Raw genomic sequence first — 26321 nt, forward strand, 5'->3', positions numbered from 1 at the left:
TTATTTCCTAACAAAACTGTTCCAAGAAATGGAACAGTCCTTAAATGTACTGAATGATGCAAAAAGCAGTTGCTTTAAATATGTGTAGAGATAACACAGACACACACCATCGCACATGGGGTTAAGACTAAATGTAGTCTTCAGGTGAAGCAGTGTTACAGGGTGGGCGATAATTAGACCAGGGCACATAGATGCAACTCAGTCCCCACTTTAAAGTCATACACGCTATTTTTAGATACTTACAATATAAATTCCTACGTCCATATTAGAAACCCTCGCGTCCATTCACCATGCCTGAAGCGGCGTCCAGGGGCATCGCCCCAAAAAAGGGGCCGAAGAAAGCGGCCACCAAGAAGCGGGCCAAAGGCGACAAGAAGCGCAGGAAGACCAGGAAGCAGAGTTACAGCACCTACATCTACAAGTCTCACAGATGCCATTTTAAGGAGAAGCAGGCCACCGCACGTGGAGCCGAGCCGGCAACAGTGAGGAGGACGGAGCGGCTGAGGGACATCGTGCTCCCACTGCCACTGGATGCCAAAGAATTGACTTTCTGAACACGGCGCTGTAAAAATAGCTGACGTGTCTCGGTGAGCTCCCACAGCTTTATTGTGGGAGTGATTGGGGAGTAAACATTCCATTGTACTAGTTACATATGGCAAATAAAGAATCTTGATCTTGATCTTGAATTAAAACTGCCACGTAAGCTTGTAATGCTGTAATAATGCTCTCCCACCATAAGGTGGCATTGAGCTGCCTTCACACAAGAACTGCCATATGATTAAGTAATCATTTACAATGACTTTTTTGAACTGTCAACTAAATTTAGGTGGGATAATTACCAGGTTTCAAAATACAACGAGCGCATTTTTTTGAAAATTGAACCAACATGAAGGGCAGGATTTTCATTCAGGAGTCGGGTTGGAGGTGGGACTACAACTTTCAGGGTTGTAGTCCCGCCTCCATCGAGATGCAGCCAATCCACGCGATTTTAACTTGATTGACCTTGTTGAGCCCGCCCAGTGGGCTCAGCAGGCCAATTAAGGGCCACCCGGCAACAGGTGACATCACAGACTGAAATTTCATCTGTCAAGAGGTTTTGACAGATGAAATATCAGTGTTTGAAAGCTGTTTGAAGCTGTCAAACACTGACAGTCTTACTTCTAACCCGAGTCCTTCTCCACAGACTCAATTAGAAATCTCTCCTGCACAGAAAGCTGAAGGCTGTCACTTTTGACAGTTCACAGCCATTCTGCTTTCTGTGCTGGTGAGATGAGGGACTCCCGGGACCTAAAGGAAGGAAGGCTGAAAAGGTAGGAAAAGGTCATTTAAACTTCTTTAATCACTTTAGACACACCAAACACACTTACCTTTGCACTCATGCACACATCACTCACCTGAACACCGACATCTCGATCCCTCCAAGTCCTTCAACCTGACGGCCCGCCTCCTCTAACTTGGCGTGGTTTGGAACCGTCGGGAATCCCACACTTCAACCTTAAAAATAGGGATTAGGCTAAAAACTGCCTGTTAACAGGTAGTTAATTGGCACTAATCCCTTCCCACCTCGGGTAGGTGGGTCCCAGTGCGGGTCGGGTACCCGCCTCCTTTGAAACTGGCATGGAGGTGGGTTTGGGTGCGGGATGGGGTCGGGACCCCTGATTTTGGGATTTTAACCCCCCCCACACGCCTCCAATCCCGACTCCACGGCCCAATGAAAATCCTGCCCGAAGACACTCTCTGACCCCACCCCCACCACTCTTGGACGAGAGAAAACAGACAAGCCTCTGTTTTTTTTTAAAAACATAACACAATATAAATTTTACCTCAATAAAGCTTTTGAAACTTGTCCTCTTGTTTTTCAAAATTATTTGAAGAAAAACTACTGATCAGCAAGTGCTAGAAGCTGAAGAAAAAGATTCCATCAATGCAGCTGATGGACCAAGACTGATGCCTCTCAGGAAATGAGGTACACAGCGCAGCTCACAGAATCACAACTCTGGGCAAGGATATCAAGCCCAAGCTATTGGGAGAGGCAGAGTCTTTCAAATGAAAATGTTAATGAAGGCATTGAGAGAGACAAAAGAAATCACTGGATATATTTAATTATATTTTTGTCAGATATGTATTTTCTTGAATTTTCGTTTAAACTCTTATTTGTGACATGAGAAATTTCAGTGGCTGAGGGAAAAAATTTGCAATGAAAAAAACTCAAAGCATTGTGAGCAATTTGTGAGAACCCAGCGGGCAAGTGTGCAATCACAGGGGGACGAGTTTACACAGGAAAAGGCCACTGTAAATACAAACATTGGAAATCTGCCACAAAACATAACAGGAAGTCAGGTTGTGCATACAAGAAACGTGTGCAGATTTCAGATTTTTAATAAGATATAAGTAGATATTACATATGAAAATTTCAGATACAAGGATAGAAATGACAATCAGTGGTATTCTCATACAAATGTTGAATACGCTTAAATCAAATTCCTCTCTGCATTGTTTTAACACAGGCGTCAAACTATAAAAGAAGTGGGCTAATGCCAGTGTTAACAGCAGCAAGAAGAATTTGTTATGAGCGAGCTAAGCATTCATACGAGAACAGAATAAATCACAATTTCTACCCTATATTATGGGTGCTGAAATCTCCTTACCTAGGCAAAGAAGAACCTAGAAGGAAAAGGCACAAGGAGCTTTTCTCAATCTCTCGCCTCCGCTCCGATAGGTACTGACTTGAACTCTCCACTGGGAATTGTACTATAAGAAAGAAGTGCCCAAGACTCTCGCACATAATTTGCAGCTTTGGCAAGTACTCCTACAGGCAACAGAAGACACACATTATAATAAAATCAAAGCTTCAAACCAGAAAGAGATCACTAAAATAGATGGCGCTCATTTGAGGATCTGTAAATGACAGAATTTAATCCATAGATGAGGAAGACTCTCGTCCAGAACACAACCTGCTGCCATTTACTTTCACCACTAATGCTGCTTTGCTTTTGGAAGCATGAAACAAAAACCATCTTCTGAAGTGGTATCGTGTGACCCTAAAGCCATGCAAGCCATTCTTGTGTCCCAGACACTTCGACATTAAATAGAGTATTACAGCCTGATCTTTTTATCCCGCTGAAGAACTGGCTGGGTTTCGACATTTTCCATTAGGTATCCCTCCCAAAAACTACATTCCTCAAAATATAACAGCAAAAGGAAGGCAAGACCTTGGGGGCAATTTTGTTAATGGGGGCATGTTAGAGGCAGGACTGCTGCTTGGCGGGTCGATGTCCCGCCTCCATCGATTAGTGGCCAACCCAAGCTATTTTCCCTTGATTGACCTTGTTAAGCCCGCCCAGCATTTGATGTAGTGTATATGGACTTTAGCAAGGCTTTTGATACGGTTCCACATGGCAGACTGGTTACGAAGTTAAAAGCCCATGGGATCTGGGGCAAAGTGTCAAGTTGGATTCAAAACTGGCTCGGAGACAGGAAGCAGAGGGTAATGGTTGATGGGTGTTTTTGTGACTGGAAGGCTGTTTCCAGTGGGATTCCGCAGGGATCAGTACTAGGTCCCTTGCTTTTTGTGGTATATATCAACGATCTTGACTTAAATATAGGGGTTATGATTAAGAAGTTTGCAGATGATACTAAAATCAGCTGTGTGGTTGATACTGAAGAGGAGGGAGCTAGGCAGCAGACTAAAGAGCAGGACCTCAAAGGTTGTAATCTCTGGATTACTCCCAGTGCCACGTGCTAGTGAGTATAGGAATAGGAGGATAGAGCAGATGAATGCGTGGCTAAAGAGTTGGTGCAGGAGGGAGGGCTTTAGTTTCCTGGATCACTGGGCCTGCTTCTGGGGAAGGTGGGACCTGTACAAGTCAGACGGGTTGCACCTGAACCAGAACGGGACAAATATCCTTGCGGGGAGGTTTGCTAGCACTGTTCGGGGGGGTTTAAACTAACTTGGCAGGGGGATGGGATACAGAGTGGAGTTATAATAGGGTGATGTACAGCCAAATATAGAGGAAAAAATAAGTCAGACTGGAAGGCAGAGCAAATATGTAACGGCACAAGGGAGTAGGGCAAGGCTAAATGGCATTTATTTTAATGCAAGGAGTCTTACGAATAAGGTGGATGAACTGAAAGTGTTGATGAACACATGGGAGTATGATATTGTTGCTATCACGGAGACATGGTTGAGGGAGGGGCAAGACTGGCAGCTCAATATTCCGGGGTATAGAATCTTCAGCCGAGACAGGGGGGGGGGGGGGGGGGGGGGGGGAGAAAGGAGGGGGTGTCGCAATATTAATTAAGGAGACAATTACTGCTGTAAGGAGGGATGATATATTAACAGGTTCCTCTAATGAGGCCATATGGGTTGAACTTAAAAACAAAAAGGGGGCTAGCACTTTGCTGGGAGTGTACTATAGGCCCCCAAGCAGCCAGGGGGAGATAGAGGAACAAATATGTCGGCAAATCTCAGAGAAGTGTGCAAATAATAGGGTAATTATAGTGGGGGATTTCAACTTCCCCAATATTAACTGGGATAGTCAGAGTGTGAAAGGCTTAGAGGGTGCAGAATTCTTAAAGTGCATCCAGGAGAGCTTTTTGAGCCAGCATGTAGAAAGTCCTACAAGAGAGGGGACGGTACTGGACCTAATTCTAGGGAATGTGGCTGGGCAAGTGGTAGAAGTGTTAGTAAGTGAGCACTTTGGTGACAGTGACCATAATTCGGTGAGATTTAAGGTAGTCATGGAAAAGGACAAGGATGGACCGGAAATAAAGGTTCTAAATTGGGGGATGGCCGATTTTAAATATGATAAGGCAGGATCTGGCCAATGTGGACTGGGATCAGCTACTTGAAGGAAAATCCACATCGGAGCAATGGAAGTCTTTCAGAAAGGAAATTGAGAGAGTACAATGGCAACATGATCCTACAAAGGTCAAAGGTGGGACCAACAAGCCCAGGGAACCTTGGATGTCGAGGGATATACGAGAATGGATTAGGAAAAAAAGGGGGGGCTTTTGGCAGATACAAACGACTAAAGACAGAGGAAGTCCTAGAGGAGTATAAAAAATGCAGGGGGATACTTAAAAAAGAAATTAGGAGAGCGAGGAGGGGCCATGAAATAACACTGGCGAGCAAAATAAAGGAAAATCCTAAGGTGTTCTATAAGTATGTTAAGGGCAAGAGGATAACTAGGGAAAGAGTAGGGCCCATTAGGGACCAAAGTGGCAAACTGTGTGTAGAGCCAGAGGATGTAGGTGGGGTTTTAAAGGAATTTTTTGCATCTGTGTTCACTATGGAGAAGGACAATGTGGACATAGAAATCGGGCAGGGGGACTGTGATATACTTGAACATATTAGCATCGAGAGGGAGGAGGTACTAGCGCTTTTAGCAGGCTTAAAAGTGGATAAATCCCCAGGCCCGGACGAGATGTATCCCAGGCTACTATGTGAGGCAAAGGAGGAGATTGCAGGGGCTCTGACACAAATTTTCAGAACCTCTCTGGCCACAGGGGATGTGCCAGAGGACTGGAGAACTGCGAACGTAGTACCATTATTCAAGAAGGGTAGTAGGGATAAACCAGGGAATTACAGGCCAGTGAGCCTAACATCAGTGGTAGGGAAATTATTGGAAAAAATTCTGAGGGACAGAATTGGTCTCCACTTGGAGAGGCAGGGATTAATTAGGGATAGCCAGCATGGCTTTGTCAAGGGAAGATCATGTCTGACCAATTTGATTGAATTTTTCGAGGGGGTGACTAGGTGTGTGGATGAGGGTAGTGCAGTGGATGTGGTTTACATGGATTTCAGTAAGGCTTTTGATAAAGTCCCGCATAGGAGACTGGTCAGGAAGGTAAGAGCCCATGGGATCCAGGGTGCCTTGGCACATTGGATCCAAAACTGGCTTAGTGGCAGAAGGCAGAGGGTGATGGTGGAAGGTTGTTTTTGTGACTGGAAGCCTGTGTCCAGTGGGGTACCGCAGGGATCGGTGTTGGGTCCCTTGCTGTTTGTGGTCTACATTAATGATTTGGATGTGAATGTAAAAGGTATGATCAGTAAGTTCGCAGATGACACGAAAATTGGTGGGGTGGTAAATAGCGAGGCGGGAAGCCTCAGGCTACAGGACGATATAGATGGGTTGGTCAGATGGGCGGAACAGTGGCAAATGGAATTTAACCCTGAAAAGTGTGAGGTGATGCATTTTGGACGGACTAACAAGGCAAGGGAATACACAATGAATGGTAAGACCCTAGGAAAGACAGAGGATCAGAGGGACCTTGGTGTGCATGTACATAGATCCCTGAAGGCAGCAGAACAGGTGGATAAGGTGGTTAAAAAGGCATATGGGATACTTATATTCTATGCCTCGGCTAATGAAGGCAAGAGCAGGGAGGTTATGATGGAGCTGTACAAAACGCTGGTAAGGCCACAGCTGGAGTACTGTGTGCAGTTCTGGTCGCCACACTATAGGAAGGATGTGATTGCTTTGGAGAGGGTGCAGAGGAGATTTACCAGGATGTTACCTGGGCTGGAGCGCTTCAGCTATGAAGAAAGACTGGACAGGCTGGGGTTGTTTTCCTTGGAGCAGAGAAGGCTGAGGGGGGATCTGATTGAGGTATACAAAATTATGAGGGGCATAGATAGGGTGGATAGAAAGGAACTTTTCCCCTTAGTAGAGGGGTCAATAACAAGGGGGCATAGATTCAAGGTAAGGGGCAGGAGGTTTAGAGGGGATTTGAGGAAAAACTTTTTCACTGAGGGTGGTTGGAATCTGGAACTCACTGCCTGAAAGGGTGGTAGAGGCAGGAACCCTCACAACATTCAAGAAGCATTTGGATGAGCACTTGAAATGCCATAGCATACAAGGCTACGGACCAAATGCTGGAAAATGGGATTAGATTAGATAGGGCTTGATGGCCGGCGCGGACGCGATGGGCCTCTTTCTGTGCTGTATAACTCGATGACTCAGGAAGCTGTAGACTGCAGGAAAATATCAATAAATTGGTCAGGTGGGCAGAACAGTGGCAAATGGAATTCAATCTGGAGAAGTGTGAGGTAATGCATTTGGGGAGGGCTAACAAGGAAAGGGAATACACATTAAATGGTAGGACACTGAGTAGTGTAGAGGAACAAAGGGACCTTGGAGTGCATGTCCACAGACCCCTGAAGGTAGCAGGCCAAGTAGATAAGGTGGTTAAGGCGGCATATGGAATGCTTGCCTTTATTAGCCGTGGCATAAAATACAAGAGCTGGGGGGTTATGCTTCAACTGTATAAAACACTAGTTAGGCCTCAGCTAGAGTACTGCGTGCAGTTCTGGTCACCACATTACAGGAAAGATGTGATTGCACTAGAGAGGGTACAGAGGAGATTTACAAGGATGTTGCCGGGAGTAGAGAATCTTAGCTATGAGGAAAGACTGGATAGGCTGGGTCTGTTTTCCTTGGAATAGAGGAGACTGAGGGGAGACCTTATTGAGGGGTATAAAATTATGAGGGGCATAGATAAAGTGGATAGAAAGGACCTATTTCCCTTAGCAGAGGGGTCAAAAACAGGGGGGCACAGATTTTAAGTAACTGGGGGAAGGTTAAGAGGGGATTTGAGGGGAAATTTCTTCACCCAGAGGGTTGTGGGGGTCTGGAACTCACTGCCTGAAAGGGTGGTAGAGGCAGGAACCCTAACCACATTTAAGAAGTACTTGGATGTGCACTTGGGATGCTCTAACCTGCAGGGCTACGGACCAAGAGCTGGGAAGTGGGATTAGGCTGGATAGCTCTTTGTTGGCCGGCGCGGACACGATGGGCCGAAATGGCCTCCTTCCGTGCTGTAACTTTCTATGATTCTATGATTCAATTAAGGGAAAGTCGGTTGCAGGGAATGCCAACGTATGACATTTCATCGTTTTACAGCTCTGTGAAGCTGTCAAACAGTGACATTCTCTGTAGTTTGATGAGGTCTTGCATACAAGACCTCATCAAACTTCTTTCTTTTGCAGAAATGAGATGGTTGTTGCATCTGAGAGTGCAACGGCCATCTCTCATTTGCAACACGGAGGTCCGAGACTCTCCGCATACAAACCGACTGAAGTCTGCAGGAAGAAACAAAGGTAAGTACACTTTTACTAACTCTTTGCACTTATCTCAGATACTCACCTCTACACTCTTGCACCCATCACTTACCTTCACACCACACTTTTGCACCCCCGACCCCCGCAGACCCAGTACTCGCCTCGCTGACCTGGCGGGTTTTGGAGCCTTCGGGAAGCCCGCACTTGTGAGGGCAAAAAGGGGATAATCCTGTTTTCTGCCTGTTAACTACCTGTTAACAGGCAGTTAATAGGCTTTAATCCCTTCCCGCCTCCAAGGAGACGGGACCCAGTGCGGGACGGCTACCCGCCTCCTAGGAAGATGGCATGGAGGCGGGATGGGTACCTGCCCCCAAATTCTGCCATTTTCCCGGTAGTCCCGCCTCTATACCTGCCTCCCCAGGGCTGGCAATATCGCCCCCCTTATTATATTTATATAACACCTTTCATCACGTCAGGGTAGCCCAAAAAATGTTATAGCCAATGAAGTAATTTTTGAAGCGTAGTCATTGTTGTAATGTAGGAAACTCTACAGCCAAATTGTGCACAGCAAGCTCCCACAAACAACAATGAAATAAGTGGCCAGATAATCTGTTGGTTGAGGGATAAACATTGGCTAGGACAGCAGGAGAACTCCTCTGCTCTGCTCTACTTCAAACACCACCTTGGGATCTTTTACATCCACTCGAGAGGGCAGATGGGCCTCAGTTTAACGTCTCATCAAATAATATATATACACACAATGAGAACAGCAGAGGACATAATGGGCTGGTCACGATCAGTAGTCCAATTTGAAGAAATCAAAGTTACAACTAGTGATTTAGGAAAGAGGATTATAATTCAAAGATATTGGTCTGAACATTATTGGGGTTTTTTTTTTTAAAAACGTGTCTGTGCTAATGCCAGAGAATTGCAAATTTGTTGGCAGCAAACTCCAATTATATTCAGTAGCACAAGTGCTATTTTGGACCACTTACTTAATACATATTCATATTACATCCATCTTTCAGATGAGACGATAAACCAAGGCCCCATCTGCTCCCTCAGGTGGATGTAAAAGATCCCATGGCACTATTTCAAAGAAAAGCACTGGAGTTCGCCCCAGTGTCCTGGGCCAATATTTATCCCTCAAATCAACATCACTAAAACAAATGATCTGGTCATTCTCACATTGCTGTTTGTGGGAGCTTACTGTGCACAAATTGGCTGCTGTGTTTCCTACATTACAACAGTGACTACACTTCAAAAAGTACTTCATTGGTTGTAAAGCACTTTGGGACGTCCGGTGGTTGTGAAAAGTGCTATAGAAATGCAAGTCTTTCTTTCTTGCTTACTTACATCATTTACTTGTATTTCCAATTCTTTACATCTACCTGTAAGTGAGGAAGCTGCCTCAATAGAACGTGTTTTCTACTTGGCTGTGGGGTAGCTACAACTTGTAAAACTTCACTGAAAATCGCACTGCGGCCGCTGGACTGTAAGCATACGATTTCTGACTGAAGAGGTTTGGTGAATTGTGGTCATGCAGGTGGGAAGAGTCCTCCAGCACCTCTCCCAATGGGCATCGTGTACATGGGAGCCTGGACACGAAGTGCGAGAAGGGTATTCAACCAACAGGAAGTGTATTGTTCATTGGTCCATTTAAAGGATTTGTTACTGGATTGTATTTCTTTTTTTTTTTTTTAATTTAAACACGGGAGGATCCCTGGAAGTTAGAGTTTCCACTGCCTAGAATGGTCCTGATCCACACGGGGAAGGGAGGCCCCAGAGTCAGTCGCTGAGTTTTCCAGTCTCTGCCGAGGCAGTGGTGGGGTGCTGCAGACAATCACCACACTCCAGGCTAGGGAGGAAATTTCCTTCAATTTCATCATCACCGAGGACCCCTGTCCTGTCCTGACCTATTATCCATACACTGTACTGTCCACCATCAGTCATGTGATCAATGAAATGGACCTGGCCCAATTTTCCCCTTCCCTAGTCTTGGCACACAGAGGCCAGTTATAACACAACAGTCAATTCACTAGCTGAAATCAGAGCGCTCAGTCAGGTCAGGGACAAGAACAGGGTCTTCTTAGTCATAGAAACATAGAAGATAGGAGCAGGAGTAGGCCATTCGGCCCCTCAAGCCTGCTCCGCCATTCAATAAGGTCATGACTGATCATCCAAATTCAGTACCCTGTCCCTGCTTTCTCCCCATATCCCTTGATCCCTTTAGCCTTAAGAAATATATCTAACTCCGTCTTGAATATATTTAATGAATTGGCCTCAACTGCCTTCTGTGGTAGAGAATTCCACAGGTTCACCACTCTCTAGGTGAAGAAATTCCTCCTCATCTCAGTCCTAAATGGCTTACCCCTTATCCTTAGACTGTGACCCCTGGTTCGGGACTCCCCTGCCATCGGGAACAGCCTTCCTGCATCTAGTCTGTCTAGTCCTGTTAGAATTTTATAAGTTTCAATGAGATCCCCTCTCATTCTTCTAAACTCCAGCGAGTATAAGCCTCATCGACCCAATCTCTCCTCATATGTCATTCCTGCCATCCCAGGTATCAGTCAGGTGAATCTTCGCTGCACTCCCTCCATGGCAAGAACATCCTTCCTCAGATAAGGCGACCAAAACTGCACACAATACTCAAGGTGTGGTCTCACCAAGGCCCTGTACAACTGCAGAAAGACATCCTTGCTCCTGTACTCGAATCCTCTCGCTATGAAGGCCAGCATACCATTTGCCTTCTTAACCACCTGCTGCACTTGCATGCTTACCTTCAGCGACTGGTGCACAAGGACACCCAGGTCTTGTTGCACTTCCCCTTTTCCCAATTTATTGCCATTCAGATAATAATCTGCATTCCTGTTTTTGCCACCAAAGTGGATAACCTCGCATTTATCCACATTATACTGCATCTGCCCAATCACCCAACCTGTCCAAATCATACTGGAGCTTCTCTGCATCCTCCTCACAGCACACATGCCCACCCAGCTTTGTGTCGTCTGCAAACTTGGAGATATTACATCTAGTTCCCTCGTCTAGATCATTAACATATATTGTGAATAACTGGGGTCCTAGCACTGATCCCTGTGGTACCCCACTAGTCACTGCCTTCCATTTGGAAAAAGACCAGTTTATTCCAACTCTTTGCTTCCTGTCTGCCAACCAGTTTTCTATCCAAGTCAGTACCTTACCCCCAATCCCATGTGCTCTAACTTTGCACGCTAGTCTCTTATGCGGGACCTTATCGAAAGCCTTCTGAAAGTCCGAATACACCACATCCACTGGTTCTCCCTTATCTATTCTACCAGTTACATCCTCAAAAAATTCCAGTCGATTAGTCAAGCATGATTTACCTTTTGTAAATCCATGTTGACTTTGTCTGATCCTGTCACTGTATTCCAAGTGCTCTGCTATTACATCTTTTATAATGGACTCTAGCATTTTCCCCACTACCGATGTCAGGCTTACCGATCTATAATTCCCCGTTTTTTCTCTACCACCTTTTTTAAATAGTGGGGTTACATTAGCTACCCTCCAATCCATGGGTACTGTTCCAGAGTCTATAGAATGTTGGAAGATGACCAGCAATGCATCTACTATTTCTAGGGCCACTTCCTTAAGTACCCTAGGATGTAGATTATCAGGCCCTGGGGATTTATCGGCCTTCCGTCCCATCAATTTTCCTAACACCATTTCCCTACAAATACTGATTTCTTTCAGTTCCACCCTTTCATAAGACCCTATGTTCCCCGGTATTTCTGGGAGGTTATTTGTGTCCTCCTTTGTGAAGACAGAACCAAAATATGTATTTAGTTGGTCTGCCATTTCTTTGTTCCCCATTATAAATTCCCCACTGATTCTGACTGCAAGGGACCTATGCTTGACTTCACCAATCTTTTTCTCTTCACATATATTTATAGAAGCTTTGAGTCAGTTTTTATGTTCCCTGCAAGCTTACTCTCATACTCTATTTTCCCCCTCATAATTAATCCCTTTGTCCTCCTTTGTTGAATCCTAAACTGCTCCCAATCCTCAGGTTTGCTGCTTTTTCTGGCCAATTTATATGTCCTCTCCTTGGATCTTATGCTATCCCTAATTTCCCTTGTTAGCCAATGTTGAGTCAACTTTTTTGTTTTATTTTTATGCCAAACAGGGATGAACAAATTCTGTAGTTCATCCATGCGATCTTTAAATGTTTGCCATTGCCTATTCACCGTCAACCCTTTAAGCAACATTCCCCAATCCATCCTAGCCAACTCACGCCTCATACCATCGTAGTTTCCTTTATTTAAATTCAGTACCCAAGTCTCTGAATCAACTACTTCACTCTCCATCCCGTATACACTCCAGGAATTCCTGCTCCACAGTATTGTTACTAATTTGGTTAGCCCAATCTATATGTAGATTAAAGTCACCCATGATAGTTGCTGTGCCCTTATTGCACGTGTCTCTAATTTCCCATTTAATGCAATCCCCAACCTCAGCATTACTGTTTGGGGGTCTGTATACAACTCCCACGTTTTCTGCCCCTTGGTATTTCTCAGCTCTACCCATACAGATTCCACATCATCAGAGCTAATATCCTTCCTTACTATTGTGTTAATCTCCTCTTTAACCAGCAATGCTACCCCACCGCCTTTTCCTTTTTGCCTGTCCTTCCTGAATATTGAATACCCCTGGATGTTGAATTCCCAGCCTTGGTCACCCTGGAGCCATGTCTCCGTAATCCCAATTATATCATATCCGTTTACATCTATTTGCGCAGCTAATTCATCCACCTTATTACGAATGCTCCTCGCATTAAGATACAAAGCCTTCAGGCTTGTTTTTTTAACACTCTTAGACCTTTTAGAATTATTGTTTACTGCAGCCATGTTTGATTTACACCCTTGATTTCTCTGACTTCCACTTTTGCTTTTCTCCTTCTTGTCTTTTGCTTCTATCCTTACTTCCCTTTCCTCTGTCTCCCTGCACAGGTCCCCAACCCCCTGCCATTTTAGTTTAAACCCTCCCCAACAGCACTAGCAAACACTCCCCCTAGGACATCGGTCCCGGTCCTGCCCAGGTGCAAACTGTCCAGTTTGTACTGGTCCCACCTCCCCCAGAACCGGTTCCAATGTCCCAGGAATTTGAATCCCTCCCCCTTGCACCATTCTTCTACCCACATATTCATCTGAAATATCCTTCTATTTCTACTCTGACTAGCACGTGGCACTGGTAGCAATCCTGAGATTACTACCTTTGAGGTCCTATTTTTTAAATTTAACTCCTAACTCCCTATATTCAGCTTTTAGGACCACATCCCGTTTTTTACCTATATCATTGGTACCTATATGCACCACGACAACTGGCTGTTCACCTTCCCCCTCCAGAATGCCATGCAGCCACTCCAAGACATCCTTGACCCTTGCACCAGGGAGGCAACATGCCATCCTGGAGTCTCATTTGCGGCCGCAGAAACGCCCATCTATTCCCCTTACAATAGAATTCCCTATCACTATAGCTCTCCCGGTCTTTTTCCTCCCATCCCGTGCAGCAGAACCACCCATGGTGCCAGGAAGTTGGCTGCTGCTGCCTTCCCCCGATAAGCCATCCTCCCCAACAATATCCAAAGCAGTATATCTGTTTGAGAGGGGGATGGCCACAGGGGACCCTTGCACTACCTGCCTGCGCCTACTACTCTGCCTGGTGGTCACCCATTCCCTTCCTGCCTGTGCAGCCTTTACCTGCGGTGTGACCAACTGATTAAATGTGATATCCACGACGTCCAGTATGTATCCATGCGCAGCTCCAGCGCCGCAAGGAGGAGCATGCCACGGGGCCGAGCTTTGCTGCCATGACTTACCCTTTAATTAAAAGTCTGTACAGTTCAGTAACATTTCACGCTTAGCCAGCAATGGAGTCCCAGTACCTAATCCTTGGAGCCAATCTACAAATAAGTTACTTAACTAACAGCAGATAATTGTTGCCTTACTCGGAGGAGCGTGTCCACTTCCGGCTGGGTGTCTGCAGTATTCATAAGATAACAGCGCACTGTATTGCTCCAATGGGTCTGAGGAAGGAATGGTGTGACCTGCAGCAAGCTAGCCACAGCAACATCCCAGTCATCTGGAAAAAGTCAACGGAATTAAACAAATCAGCTCTTAAAAAACGTGATTCACACATACCACTAATCATCCACTTTAGCCTTTTTATTAATAATGATTATAAAACAAGTGTAAAAACAAAACACATTAAAACTTAAGCTCCATTTTATACTGTTGTGCAAGACCAATAAATTATGTTGAAGTGACATATGGTAACTTGTCTCATGCTTCTTAATCACTTTCCCAGGTACAATTGCTTTTGCCCACCTCCCCTCAAACAAGTCAGACTGGTTTTCACTTAGTTCCAAAAATTATGCAGCTTTAAAAATCAGCTCTTTTACATCTTCTCAGTGCCTGTTCAGATGACCTAGCATAGACTGGGCACTCCCCAAAGGAGGAAATTACAGGCGAGAACCTACATCCTACCTTACCTAGCACAGCACACTAAACTAATACCTCAGAGCACCGGACCGTTGGCCCAGAATTTGCTGTCAAAATAACAGTGAGGCTAATGATACAGCAACTTCAGACGTGAGACTACACGCGGAAGTCCAAAAGTTGCTGTCCAAGACCCGTCGCTCTGCTGTTAGCTTTGCGAAAACTGCATCTCAGTGTCTGGCACGCCGCTGAAATGCATTGAACGCCGTGACGTTCCTTTACTTGCGCGGTACATCCGAACTAAACTGGCCACAGAAAGTTAAGCCTTGTCCATTTCAATGTAAGGACCCTTTTAACAATGTGATAAGTGTTAATTAATGCCAGTCAACCTCTCTGGTGTTAGATCCGTGTGTTAATGGAGACACGGAATGCAGGAGTTGATTTAACAAGTGCTTACTGAACAAAGTCTGGAGGTGAACTAACTACACAAGACGCTACACAGGCTTATATACCCGAGTGGTTACTACTGGTACTACAGTATACAGGGGCTTCAAAAACATAGTTCCTCTTAAAGGTACATACACTACAATTCCTCCCCTTTTAGATAAATAGTACATAACATTTTAAGTAATCATTAAATAACATTTTTACAAGAACAATAATATACACATTTGCTGAAGTTAATCAATTACAAATTCAGTCTCTCTGGAGGCTTCCTGACTCGGTCCGGATAACGCCTCGGTGGTGTAGTAGGTTCTTTTGGCAAGGTCGATTCGGCTTCAATGCCAGTGTCGGGTTCATTTGGTTCCAGTATCACCGGATCGGAGGTAGATACTATGGGTATCTCTGCTGCATCACTAGGTGTATAGAGTTGTGGTGTAGGTTGTCCTTTTTCGGATGACTCTATGATCTGGTCAGCATGGCGCCTTATTATGCTTTCTCCAATGTCCACGGTATACATCAGCGGTCCGAGTCGTGTGCAAATAGTTCCAGGCTGCCATTTCTCAATACGGTAGTCCCGGGCCAAAACTGGTTGACCTATCTGGAAGGTTCTAGTTGGCCTTTCATTCATGCTTTGAATTGCCGGTTCTCTACGTCCCTTCTGACGTTTGGCTTGACCAAATCCAGCCGGCATCTTAGGCTTCTATTGAAAAACATCATGGCGGGGGTTTGGTTTGTAACCACGTGTTGCATTCCTGTACGCAAACAAGAAGTTATCTACCTTATGTTGTAGATTAATGCCTTCATTACCCATAGCCTTTATGGCCTTCTTGAAGGTCTGGACAAACCTTTCAGCCAATCCATTGGTGGCGGGATGGTATGGGGCGGACGTGTAGTGCTTAACCCCATTGTTTTTTAAGAACTTCCTGAATTCTTCGGATACAAATTGCAGTCCATTATCAGAACAGATCTGTTCAGCCAGCCCATTCCTGGCGAATATGGTCCTTAATACTGTGATGGTTTTTTCCGTGGTGGTGGAGGACATCTTTATTACCTCCGGCCACTTGGAGTGTGCATCCACCGCGATTAAGAACATTGAGTCCATAAATGGACCAGCAAAGTCGATATGTACCCTTTGCCATGGAGATGAGGGCCACTCCCATGGATGTAGAAGGGCTTGTGGTGGGGCGTTTTGGACCTTCTGGCATCCTAGACAGCTCTTGGTCATTTCTTCGATGTCTCCATCGATACCTGGCCACCACACAAACGCTCTGGCTAAGTTCTTCATTTTCACTCCACCCAGATGTCCCTCGTGAAGCTCCTTTAGCACTCTATCCTTGAGTTTGGGTGGAATCACCACTCTGGATCCACACATCAAGGTTCCTCGGCACACTGACAGCTGTTCTCTTCTTTGCGAGAATGCTGGCAACAGTGGCTCGCCATGTGCTGGCCATCCCTTCACCGTTAAATCGTAGACTCGTGAGAGAGTCGGGTCATTTCGCGTTTCCTTTTCAAATGGTAGAATTTGTCACCGGTAGACATTCCACTATGGTCGAGTGGAACATCTCCACTGGGTCCACTGTAGGCGCCTCTTCCACCGTTGGCAACGGTAGGCGCGATAACCCGTCAGCATTCCCATGCTGTTTTGTTCCTTTGTATTCTATGTCATATTGGTGTGCCCCTAGGAAAAGGGACCACCTCTGTAGCCTTTGCGCTGTCATAATGGGAACGCCCTTTTTAGGGTTGACTATGGAGACGAGGGGTTGATGGTCAGTCAACAAGGTAAATTTTTGTCCGTGTAGGTAATGGTTGAATTTCTTCACCCCCCACACCAGGCTGAGTGCCTCCCTGTCGATCTGGGCATAGTTACGCTCAGCTGAGTTCAATGAGCGTGACGCAAAAGCTATCGGCCGCTCCGAGCCATCAGGGAATTTATGCGATAATACTGCTCCCACACCGTAAGGGGATGCATCGCACGCCAGTCTGATTGGCAGTGATGGGTTGTAATGAGCCAACACTTCCCTGGACGTGATCAAGCCTTTGCATTTATGGAAGGCACGTTTACAGTCTTCGCTCCATTTCCAAACTACTCCCGTTTGTAGCAGTGCGTCAAGAGGGTGCAGAACCGTCGACAAGTTCGGTAAAAATTTATGATAGTAATTTACTAATCCCAGGAACGACCTTAATTGAGAGACATTTTCAGGTGCTGGGGCCTTTACGACCGCTTCAATTTTTTCAGGTGACTTATGCAACCCTTCCTCGTTAATTATGTGGCCACAATATGATATTTGTTTCTGGAAAAATTCGCACTTGGGGCGATTTGCTCGTAGGCCCCGTTCTCTCAGCCTTGTGAGCACCTGCTCCAAGTTGGCAAGGTGCTCGTTGTCGTTTTCTCCTGTTACAAGGATGTCGTCTAGGTAGCATTGAGTCCCCGGAATCCCTTGCAGGGCTTGCTCCATAGCTCTTTGCCAGATAGCCGGAGCTGATGCCACTCCGAAAACCAGTCGATTGTACTGGTACAGGCCTTTGTGTGTGTTTATTGTGAGATACTTTTTAGAGGCCTCCTCAACCTCCATCTGTAGATATGCCTGTGCTAAGTCAATTTTGGTGAAACGTTTCCCTCCGGATAGTGAGGCAAAAATATCTTCTATCCTCGGAAGAGGATACTGTACCGTGTGAAGAACCGGGTTTAACAGTCACCTTGAAGTCCCCACAGATGCGAATTTTTCTCTGTTCTTCAGATTTATCATTATTCAACGTTTTCTTCATGACCGGGACGATGGGTGTTGCCCACTCGCTCCAATCTACCTTGGATAACACACCTGCTTTTTCCAAATTCTCCAGCTCTGCCTCGACGGCTGGACGAATTGCGTATGGCACCGGCCTTGCCTTAAAAAATTTGGGAATTCCGCATCTTCCACTTTTATTGAGGCGGTGGCGCCTTTCAGGGTTCCTAGTTCCTGTTGAAACACTTCTTTGGCGTTAGCCAAGATTTCTTTTAATCGTCCAGGTATGACATCATCATCGGTTTTTTTCTTACTGGTCACCGTCAGTGCCTGAATGGAGTGCCAGTCTAAACGTATCCTTCTGATCCATTCATGTCCCAACAACGGTGGACCACCATCTTGCAGAACGTATAAATACAACTTCTGTATTTCCTTGCCGTTGTATAAAACAGGCACCCTTATTTTCCCTCTGGGGTATACTTTCTGCCCCGTATACGTTTTCAAGATAATGGATGTGTCTTTCAAAGGTATATGCGGAAATAGCCACTCGTAATCCCGTCGACTCATGACGGTCAGAGCTGATCCTGTATCTAGCTCCATTTTGACTGGGGACCCCGCTATCCTGAGGGTAACCCAAATGGTCTGGTAATCTTCTTTGACAATTACATTATGTAATTTGAGACAGCTTAGTCTCTTGTTTCCGGAGTCGCTATCGCTCTTCTGGTCTTCGGAGCTACTGTCCGTCATCATTTGTACCTTTCTGTACTTTTCCTTATTGACCTTTTTACTGTCAGCGGATTGCTTTCCAGATCTGCATACACGTGCAATGTGTCACATCTTTCCGCATTGCCTGCATGCTTTGTCCTTGAACCAGCATTCCTTCTGGTCATGGGTGGATCTGCCGCAGCAATAACATCTCTCGAAACCCCATGTCATTTCATGGGTGCCGAAGTCTTGTGGCTTTTGCTGTATCTCTGCAGCTCCTCTTGCTGCTGCTTCGTATGATACAGCCACACTGAAAGCCTTGTCCAGTGTCAAATCTTTCTCAGAAAGTAGTCTTTTCTGTGTTCCTTCACTTAGGAGACCGCAGACGAATTTGTCTCGTAGAGAATCTGCCAGTCCTGCCCCGAATTGGCAGTGCTTTGACAGCTTTCGTAATTCGGTGAGGTAATCAGCGTTACTTTCATTCTTGTGCTGATTCCTCCTGAAGAATTTGAATCGTTCCGCTATCAGCAGCGGTGTTGGGTTTAAGTGCTCCTGTAAGGTATCAACAATCTCCTTAAAATTCTTGTCCATCGGTTTGACTGGAGTGATCAAGTTTCGTAACAGCCCGTATGTCCTTGCGCCCATCAGATTTAGAAGTACCGATGCCTTATCATCCGCTACTTCATTCGCCTTGCAATATACCGCCACTCTTTCCACATATGTGGTCCAATCTTCTATATCACTAATCAAAAGCAGTAATATTGCCAGTCTTCGGCATCTTGAAAATCTAAAATGGCGCTTCCCGCGCTTTTCCTCCGTCCCCGATGGATCAAAATGGCGCCTCCCGCGCTTTTCTTTCTTCCCCGCCGAGTTAAGATGGCGCCTCCCGTGCTTTCCCGCTGCTGCCAACACTGTTCTCCGCGGTTCCCGTTGCGACCTGCAGCTTTTCACGGTATTTCTATTTTTTTTTAATATATCGCTTCAATAGTTTCTCCGTTACTTGGAGAACCGTTCCCGTCGTGGAGCGGACCCTCTGGGACTTTCCCCTCCCTCTGCTCGGTCTGAACGCCGACCTGCTTTGCAGCACCGGCCGCGCCCCGAGTGCTCCACCCTCTCTCTCTCCTTGCTTCTGCTTCCCGACTCGCTGCCCGGCCCCGTTGCAGAGCCACCCGATCGAGCTCTAGCCCGCCGCAGCCCAGGAAGGATCAGTGCACTACCTGCCACCAGCCCGTTTAGCTGGTGAAACCACAGCTTCCCTTTCTTTTTTCTTGCCTCTGGCTTCGACCTTCGTCTGAGGAATCGATCTCGAGGTGCTGCCGAATTGCAGGTAAGTTCGTTTCTAATTCGTCGCCACTGTTAGATCCGTGTGTTAATGGAGACACGGAATGCAGGAGTTGATTTAACAAGTGTTTACTGAACAAAGTCTGGAGGTGAACTAACTACACAAGACGCTATACAGGCTTATATACCCGAGTGGTTACTACTGGTACTACAGTATACAGGGGCTTCAAAAACATAGTTCCTCTTAAAGGTACATACGCACTAAACATTTAACTATTACAGGTGTGGAATCTCATTCCTTCAAGTTTTAATTATTGTTGGAGACTTTTTAAAAAGTCAAATTTTTTTTTTTTTTTTTTTAAACTTCTCCTTTCTGTCTTTTTCTCTTTCCCTTAATCCAATCTTTATTTCCCCCTCTTTATGTCGCTTTCTGTACCTGATTTGATATTGAATTCACCCATTCTAACTTGCACTTCCTTCTCAGTCACTGCGCTGTTAATTTCACAATTGGCCGGAATTTGCGGTGGGTAATAGAGCATTCACTGTTATTACCCCTTTAAAACTGACCGCAACTCCAGGATGTAGCACATGCGCATCCAAATAGGGAAATCCTGAAGTTGCGATCAGTCATTCACTGCTCCGACACTGGCTGTGCTGCGGAACCACAAACCGCACCCCCCGCGCCACCCAACAACAGAGCCGGCAATCAGAGAAACTGACGAAAACTTGGGGGTCGATTTTCAGTGTACCGTGAGGCGGGCTTTTAGGCGTGCGGGGGGCTAAAATCCCGAATTTGGGGGTCCCGACACCATCCCGCCCAAAACCCGCCTCCATGTAAGTTTCAAAGGAGGCGGGTACCGGCCCCGCACTGGGACCCGCCGACCCGAGGCGGGAAGGGATTAGTGCCAATTAACTGCCTGTTAACAGGTAGTTAACAGGCAGTTTTTAGCCTAATCCCTATTTTGAAGGGTGTCGTGTGGGATTCCCGACGGCTCCAAACCACGCCAGGTTAGAGCAGGCGGGCCGTCGGGTTGAAGGACTTGGAGGGGTCGAGATGTCGGTGTTCAGGTGAGTGATGGGTGCATGAGTGCAAAGGTAAGTGTGTTTGGTGTGTCTAAAGTGTCTGAAGAAGTTTAAATTACCTGTACTTACCTTTAAAGCCTTCCTTCCTCTAGGCTTCGGGAGTCCATCATTCAGCCGACACAGAAAGCAGAACGGCTGCGATCTGTCAAAAGTGACAGCCTGCAGCTTTCAGTGCCGGCGAGATTTCTAACTGAGTCTGCGTAGAAGGACTCAGGTTAGAACTCAGACTGTCAGTGTTTGACAGCTTCAAACAGCTGTGAAACACTGATATTTCATCTGTCAACACGTCTTGACAGATGAAATTTCAGTCTGTGACGTCACCTGCTGCATGGTGGCCCTTAATTGGCCTGCTGAGCCTGCTGGGCGGGCTCAACAAGGTCAATCAAGTGAAAATCACGTGGATTGGCTGCATCTCGATGGAGGCGGGACTAAAACCTGAAAGTTATAGTCCCGTCTCCTTCCCGACTTCTGAATGAAAATCCAGCCCTTAGTCGTTTCCGCGGTAATATCGCTGTTAAATAACCCATTAAAAGTTAGGCCTTGTTGGATTAGGTGTAACTGGGGTTTTAACAGTGTATTGACCGCTAAACAAACATTATGGCCCTGAAAAACTAATTTTTATTTTGTATAGTGTCAAATTTCTCCATGATAAAAATTAAAATTTTTAAGAAACTTAAAAAAAAAATTTAATATTTTTTTTAAAGTTTGTTTGTGATTATTTCCCATGTGAAAGCCCCGATCTTTGTTTTGCTCTCTGTAACAAGTCAGAGATAAAAGCGGGTTCTCATTTCCTGCTTCCCTGTCTGTGAGAATTCAGCAATGTGATTGGCTGCTTAGACAGCTTCTTAATGTCACAGCAGATTGCATTAGGGATTCCCCACTGTACTGCACTGAAATCACTTACTTGTCGAAAAAGGCAAACTTCTCGCCAGAGAGATGGTGAGATCTCTGGGCAGCTTTCTTCGGGGCCAGCAGCAAACGCCTTTGCTTCGCCGCTGACCGCAAATTCTGGGCCATTTAATGCTTCAATCGGATTGGTGAAGCAGATGCACGGTTGCTTGCCCTGTTCACTCGGGTCCCAGGTGCCCAGTTTCCCTCGTTGTGCCGTTATTAATTCACACTTTCAGCATCTTGCCACGCAAAGATTTTAAAAAACCTTTGAGAAGCCATTAGATGCCCTGCCACAGCAAATTATGGCCCAATATACTTAAATGCTAAGAAACGAATGGTCTAATCTCAGTACAGGAAACTCTTTTTTATCCGGCACCGACGGGACCGGCGTGGTGCCGGTTGATCAAGAAGTCCGGATTACAGAGAGGTATATTTACCAAGGTACGAGAGCCCCGTACACAGCCACAGGTGCAGGAGCCCCGGTTACACGGCACTTGTGCAGGAGCCCCGGTTACACGGCACTTGTGCAGGAGCCCCGGTTACACAGCCACAGATCCAGGAGTCCCTGTTGCACGGCCACAGGTGCAGGAACCCCGGTTACATGGCCACAGATCCAGGAACCCCAGTGACATGGCCACTAATATATAGTAAAACTTACCTGAACCTACTCCTGAATTTTGCCGGTTAAGAGGGATTTCCGGATATTTAGGTGCCGGTTAAAAGAGAGTTTCCTGTACTAGTAATTAATAGCTTACCTCGGTTAACATTGGCAAAAGGTCCTTCTACATCTATCGAACTTTGTGCAAACTCTGGACCTCGGAACGTCTGCTGAAGCTGTATCATGCTGCCCATAGACGGCTCACTTCCCAGGACCCCACCGCTCCAGTAATCACACTGAGTGCCTGTAGCTGAAAGACACAAAGAGGGCACCAAGCTTTAAGGAGACACAACTAATAAAAGAATTGAAACACAAAGTTCGATTTCAACAGAACCAAAAGGAAACGTCTAAAGCTGCTGTAGCCAGAGTCACCAGTGTAATGTCCTGCTTGCAGCACCAAAATGAAGTCGTTACAAATTAGTGCCCGGATCACAGTGCGATCCTCGAGAGGCCAGGCCGGTATGAAAATGGAAGACCTGCGAGTAAATATTTGCAGGTACTTCTCTGAATCCCTACCACTCCTGCCTAACTATCCACTTCGCTTTTCCTTACCCATCATCATCTACCTTACTGTCACATTAAGTTTATTTTTAAATCTCATCAGAAATACAGATCATATCCTTTCAAAAACTTACTTACCAGAAAAATACATCTACATGATGATATATGCAATGAACGTGTCGATGTAATTTTCTGCTACTTTAACTTTTGAAAGGAGACAGAAGCAGAGCGCGATAGATTCTGACAGGACTGGACAGACTGGATACAGGAAGGATGTTCCCGATGGCCAGGGAGTCCAGAACCAGGGGTCACAGTCTAAGGATAAGGGGTAAGCCATTTAGGACTGAGATGAGGAGGAATTTCTTCACCCAGAGAGTGGTGAACCTGTGGAATTCTCTACCACAGAAGGCAGTTGAGGACAATTCATTAAATATATTCAAGAAGGAGTTGGATATATTTCTTAAGGCTAAAGGGATCAAGGGATATGGGGAGAAGGCAGGGACAGGGTACTGAATTTGGATGATCAGCCATGATCACATTGAATGGCGGAGCAGGCTCAAGGGGCCGAATGGCCTACTCCTGCTCCTATCTTCTATGTTTCTATGTTTTGAGCTCTAGGGGAATCAAGGGATATGGGGGTCAGGCGGGAAAGGGGAGTGAGGTCAAAGATCGGCCGTGATCTTACTGAATGGAGGAGCAGGCTCAAGGGGCCGTATGGCCTACTCCCTGCTCCTAATTCTTATATTCTTATGATGGTGAACCAGTTGCCAATGGCTTCGCGGAGCTGTTCTCTCAGAGCTGAGCTATAAAGTATAGAGGACAGTTCTGACAGAAATAACAAAGCAGAATATAAGCAAATGGAATCATTAAATTATAATTAAAAAAAGGAGGGAAGAATGAGAAAAAGTCAGGCACAGAAATACTGACACTTATGAACTCTTTAACCATCACCAACATTTTCAAATTCTATCATAGCACATGAAAGTGAGCACATTCCGATAGATTTTAAGAATTTATATATGTTATGGTTCACCAGTCAAGAATGGAAATATTTTAAAATCTACCATTTTAACTGTTTGCAATGATTAAGTGACCGGGTAAAAGAATAAACATTGGGACAAATTGTCCCAAAGTTTCGATTTACTATGTGCAAATCTGTATGCAAATTCAGCTGCTATCGTTTCAGTTTACATACGTGCACAAAGTCGCTATTTTTCTTTATATCTGTGTACATTCACATATCGGCAGACATCAGCCCCTCCCACCTCCTCCTGGAGTGCTGCCTGACCCCAGCATCAATTGCCAACCCAAACACAAGTTTCTCTTTCATCTGTGCATGCTGTACCAGCTTCAGCGCAACCTGTCCCCGTAATCCCAATCCAGTGCATGTGGCACGCCATCTCACTGTGTGCCCTGAGCTACAATAAAGATAATACAGAGAAATTCAACACATTAGTGAAGGAACATGTGCAAGAAGCACACAGGGACATACATAGACAGAGAGAGAGAGAGAGAGAGAGCGAGCGCAGACAGCGGAAAGGAGAGACTTACACAAAGAGTGAGAAAAAGTCAGGAAGAGAGAGATAGTTAACAATATTGTGAAGAAGTAGTGAAGAAAAAGAAGAGTCTACATTGTGAGCCTATGCCCAGTGGGAACTAGGTTGAAGCTGCCTAAATTGATTTCACACAAGACCTTTATACCCAGAGGACACTTTCATCTAAAGCACTGTGGACCAGATTTGGACCCTGGCACTGGAGGTTTCGCCCACTTCACCACCCAGTCCCCCAGGTAACTGTAACAAAAAACATCCGGATGGACAGCAATTAAACTATGGGCTCATATGAGAAGGAAAAGAGAGAAGATAGAGAGAGATTAAAGGTGTATTACAGTCTTACCCGTGACATCAGTATGGTTGTCATCGGAGTCGGAGTCTGTTGGATCGAACACTTGAATCCCCTGAGCCTGCAGCCTCTGAAGTTTGGCTTCTAACTCCCGCTTGGCTCGCAACAGGTCTTGAATCTCCTTCTCCTTAGTTTCTCTGAAAATCTGAAATCAAACCATGTCACATTTACAGTTAATACTGAGGGATTTACATACATTTCACCATTACCTTCATTTTATAACATAGCAATATCAATAGGTTGTGGAAATGTCCATGAGCTAAATAATCCTACCTCCCAGAGTAATAACAAACTACAGGGAAGAAAGAACAGGTGAAAGATATAAAAATAATCACAATTTAATTTTTAAACTCAGGTTGCAAGAAAGCTTCAAAAATTTCACAATGATCAAGCAGATTGAAGCCTCGATGGGTACAAAGCTAATTTGCATATTTAGGCGCACCAACGTCAGTGTTCTTGCTCAGGCCGACATCCCCAGCATCGAAGCTTTGACCACGCTCGATCAGCTCCGATGGACGGGTCACATTGTCCGCATGCCCGATACGAGACTCCCCAAACAAGCACTCTACTCGGAGCTCCGGCACGGCAAGAGAGCCCCAGGTGGGCGGAGGAAACACTTCAAGGACACCCTCAAAGCCTCCTTGAAAAAGTGCAACACCCCCACCGACACCTGGGAATCCCTGGCCCAAGACCGCACAGTGGAGGAGAAGCATCCGGGAAGGCGCTGAACACCTCGAGTCTCTTCGCCGGGAGCAAGCGGAAGCCAAGCACAGGCAGCGCAAGGAGCGCACGTCAACCCAAGCACCCCACCCACCCACCCCTTCAACCACCGTCTGCCCCACCTGTGACAGAGACTGTAGGTCCCACATTGGACTCCTCAGTCACCTGAGAACTCATTGTTAGTGTGGAAGCAAGTCATCCTCGGCTCCGAGGGACTGCCTACAAAGATTGAGAAAAACAAAAGTAGTCTGTTTCAAATAGTAATTGGACGACTTTGCAATATTTTTCAGATTTCATTCAATGCATGAGATAGTTTACAAATAACAGTGAGGAAAACACCACAACATCATATTACAGTAATTTCTTCTGGGCATGTCACACCTTGGTGCATGTTTTACATCATCTAAATAAAGGAAAGTAATTTCACAGATAGAAACATTTTTTTTTACTGAAATGGAAACCATAGCCTCCCGAGTCCCCAAAGCCTTTCCACCATCTACAAGGCACAAGTCAGGAGTGTGACGGAATACTCTCCACTTGCCTGGATGAGTGAAGCTCCAACAACACTCAAGAAGCTCGACCCCATCCAGGACAAAGCAGCTCGCTTGATTGGCACCCCATCCACCACCATAAACATTCACTCCCTCCACCAGCAGCGTACCGTGGCTGCAGTGTGTACCGTCTACAAGATGCACTGCAGCAACTCGCCAAGGCTTCTCCCAAACCCGTGACCTCTTCCACCTAGAAGGACAAGGGCAGCAGGTGCATGGGAACACCACCACCTCCAAGTTCCCCTCCAAGTCACACACCATCCTGACTTGAAAATATATCGCCGATCCTTCATCGTCGCTGGGTCAAAATCCCGGCACTCCCTCCCT

At 45.8% G+C, this 26321-nt stretch overlaps 1 protein-coding gene across 4 annotated transcripts in view; it reads right to left on the reverse strand.

Moving 5' to 3' along the window:
* Positions 1-26321, reverse strand: part of nphp3 (nephronophthisis 3) — a 99330-nt gene that overhangs the window by 47772 nt on the left and 25237 nt on the right. For all 4 annotated transcript variants that reach the window (XM_085989329.1, XM_085989331.1, XM_085989328.1 and 1 more), the window contains 4 exons: positions 24718-24868; positions 22418-22570; positions 14046-14179; positions 2649-2809 (listed from right to left, as the gene is read on the reverse strand). In XM_085989329.1, the coding sequence (XP_085845455.1) occupies positions 2649-2809; positions 14046-14179; positions 22418-22570; positions 24718-24868 (599 nt within the window). The remainder of the gene's footprint in view (positions 1-2648; positions 2810-14045; positions 14180-22417; positions 22571-24717; positions 24869-26321) is intronic.

This window comes from Somniosus microcephalus, chromosome 5 (assembly GCF_052327205.1).
Source record: "Somniosus microcephalus isolate GS21.2 chromosome 5, FLI_Smic_1.0, whole genome shotgun sequence".
NCBI lineage: Eukaryota > Metazoa > Chordata > Chondrichthyes > Squaliformes > Somniosidae > Somniosus > Somniosus microcephalus.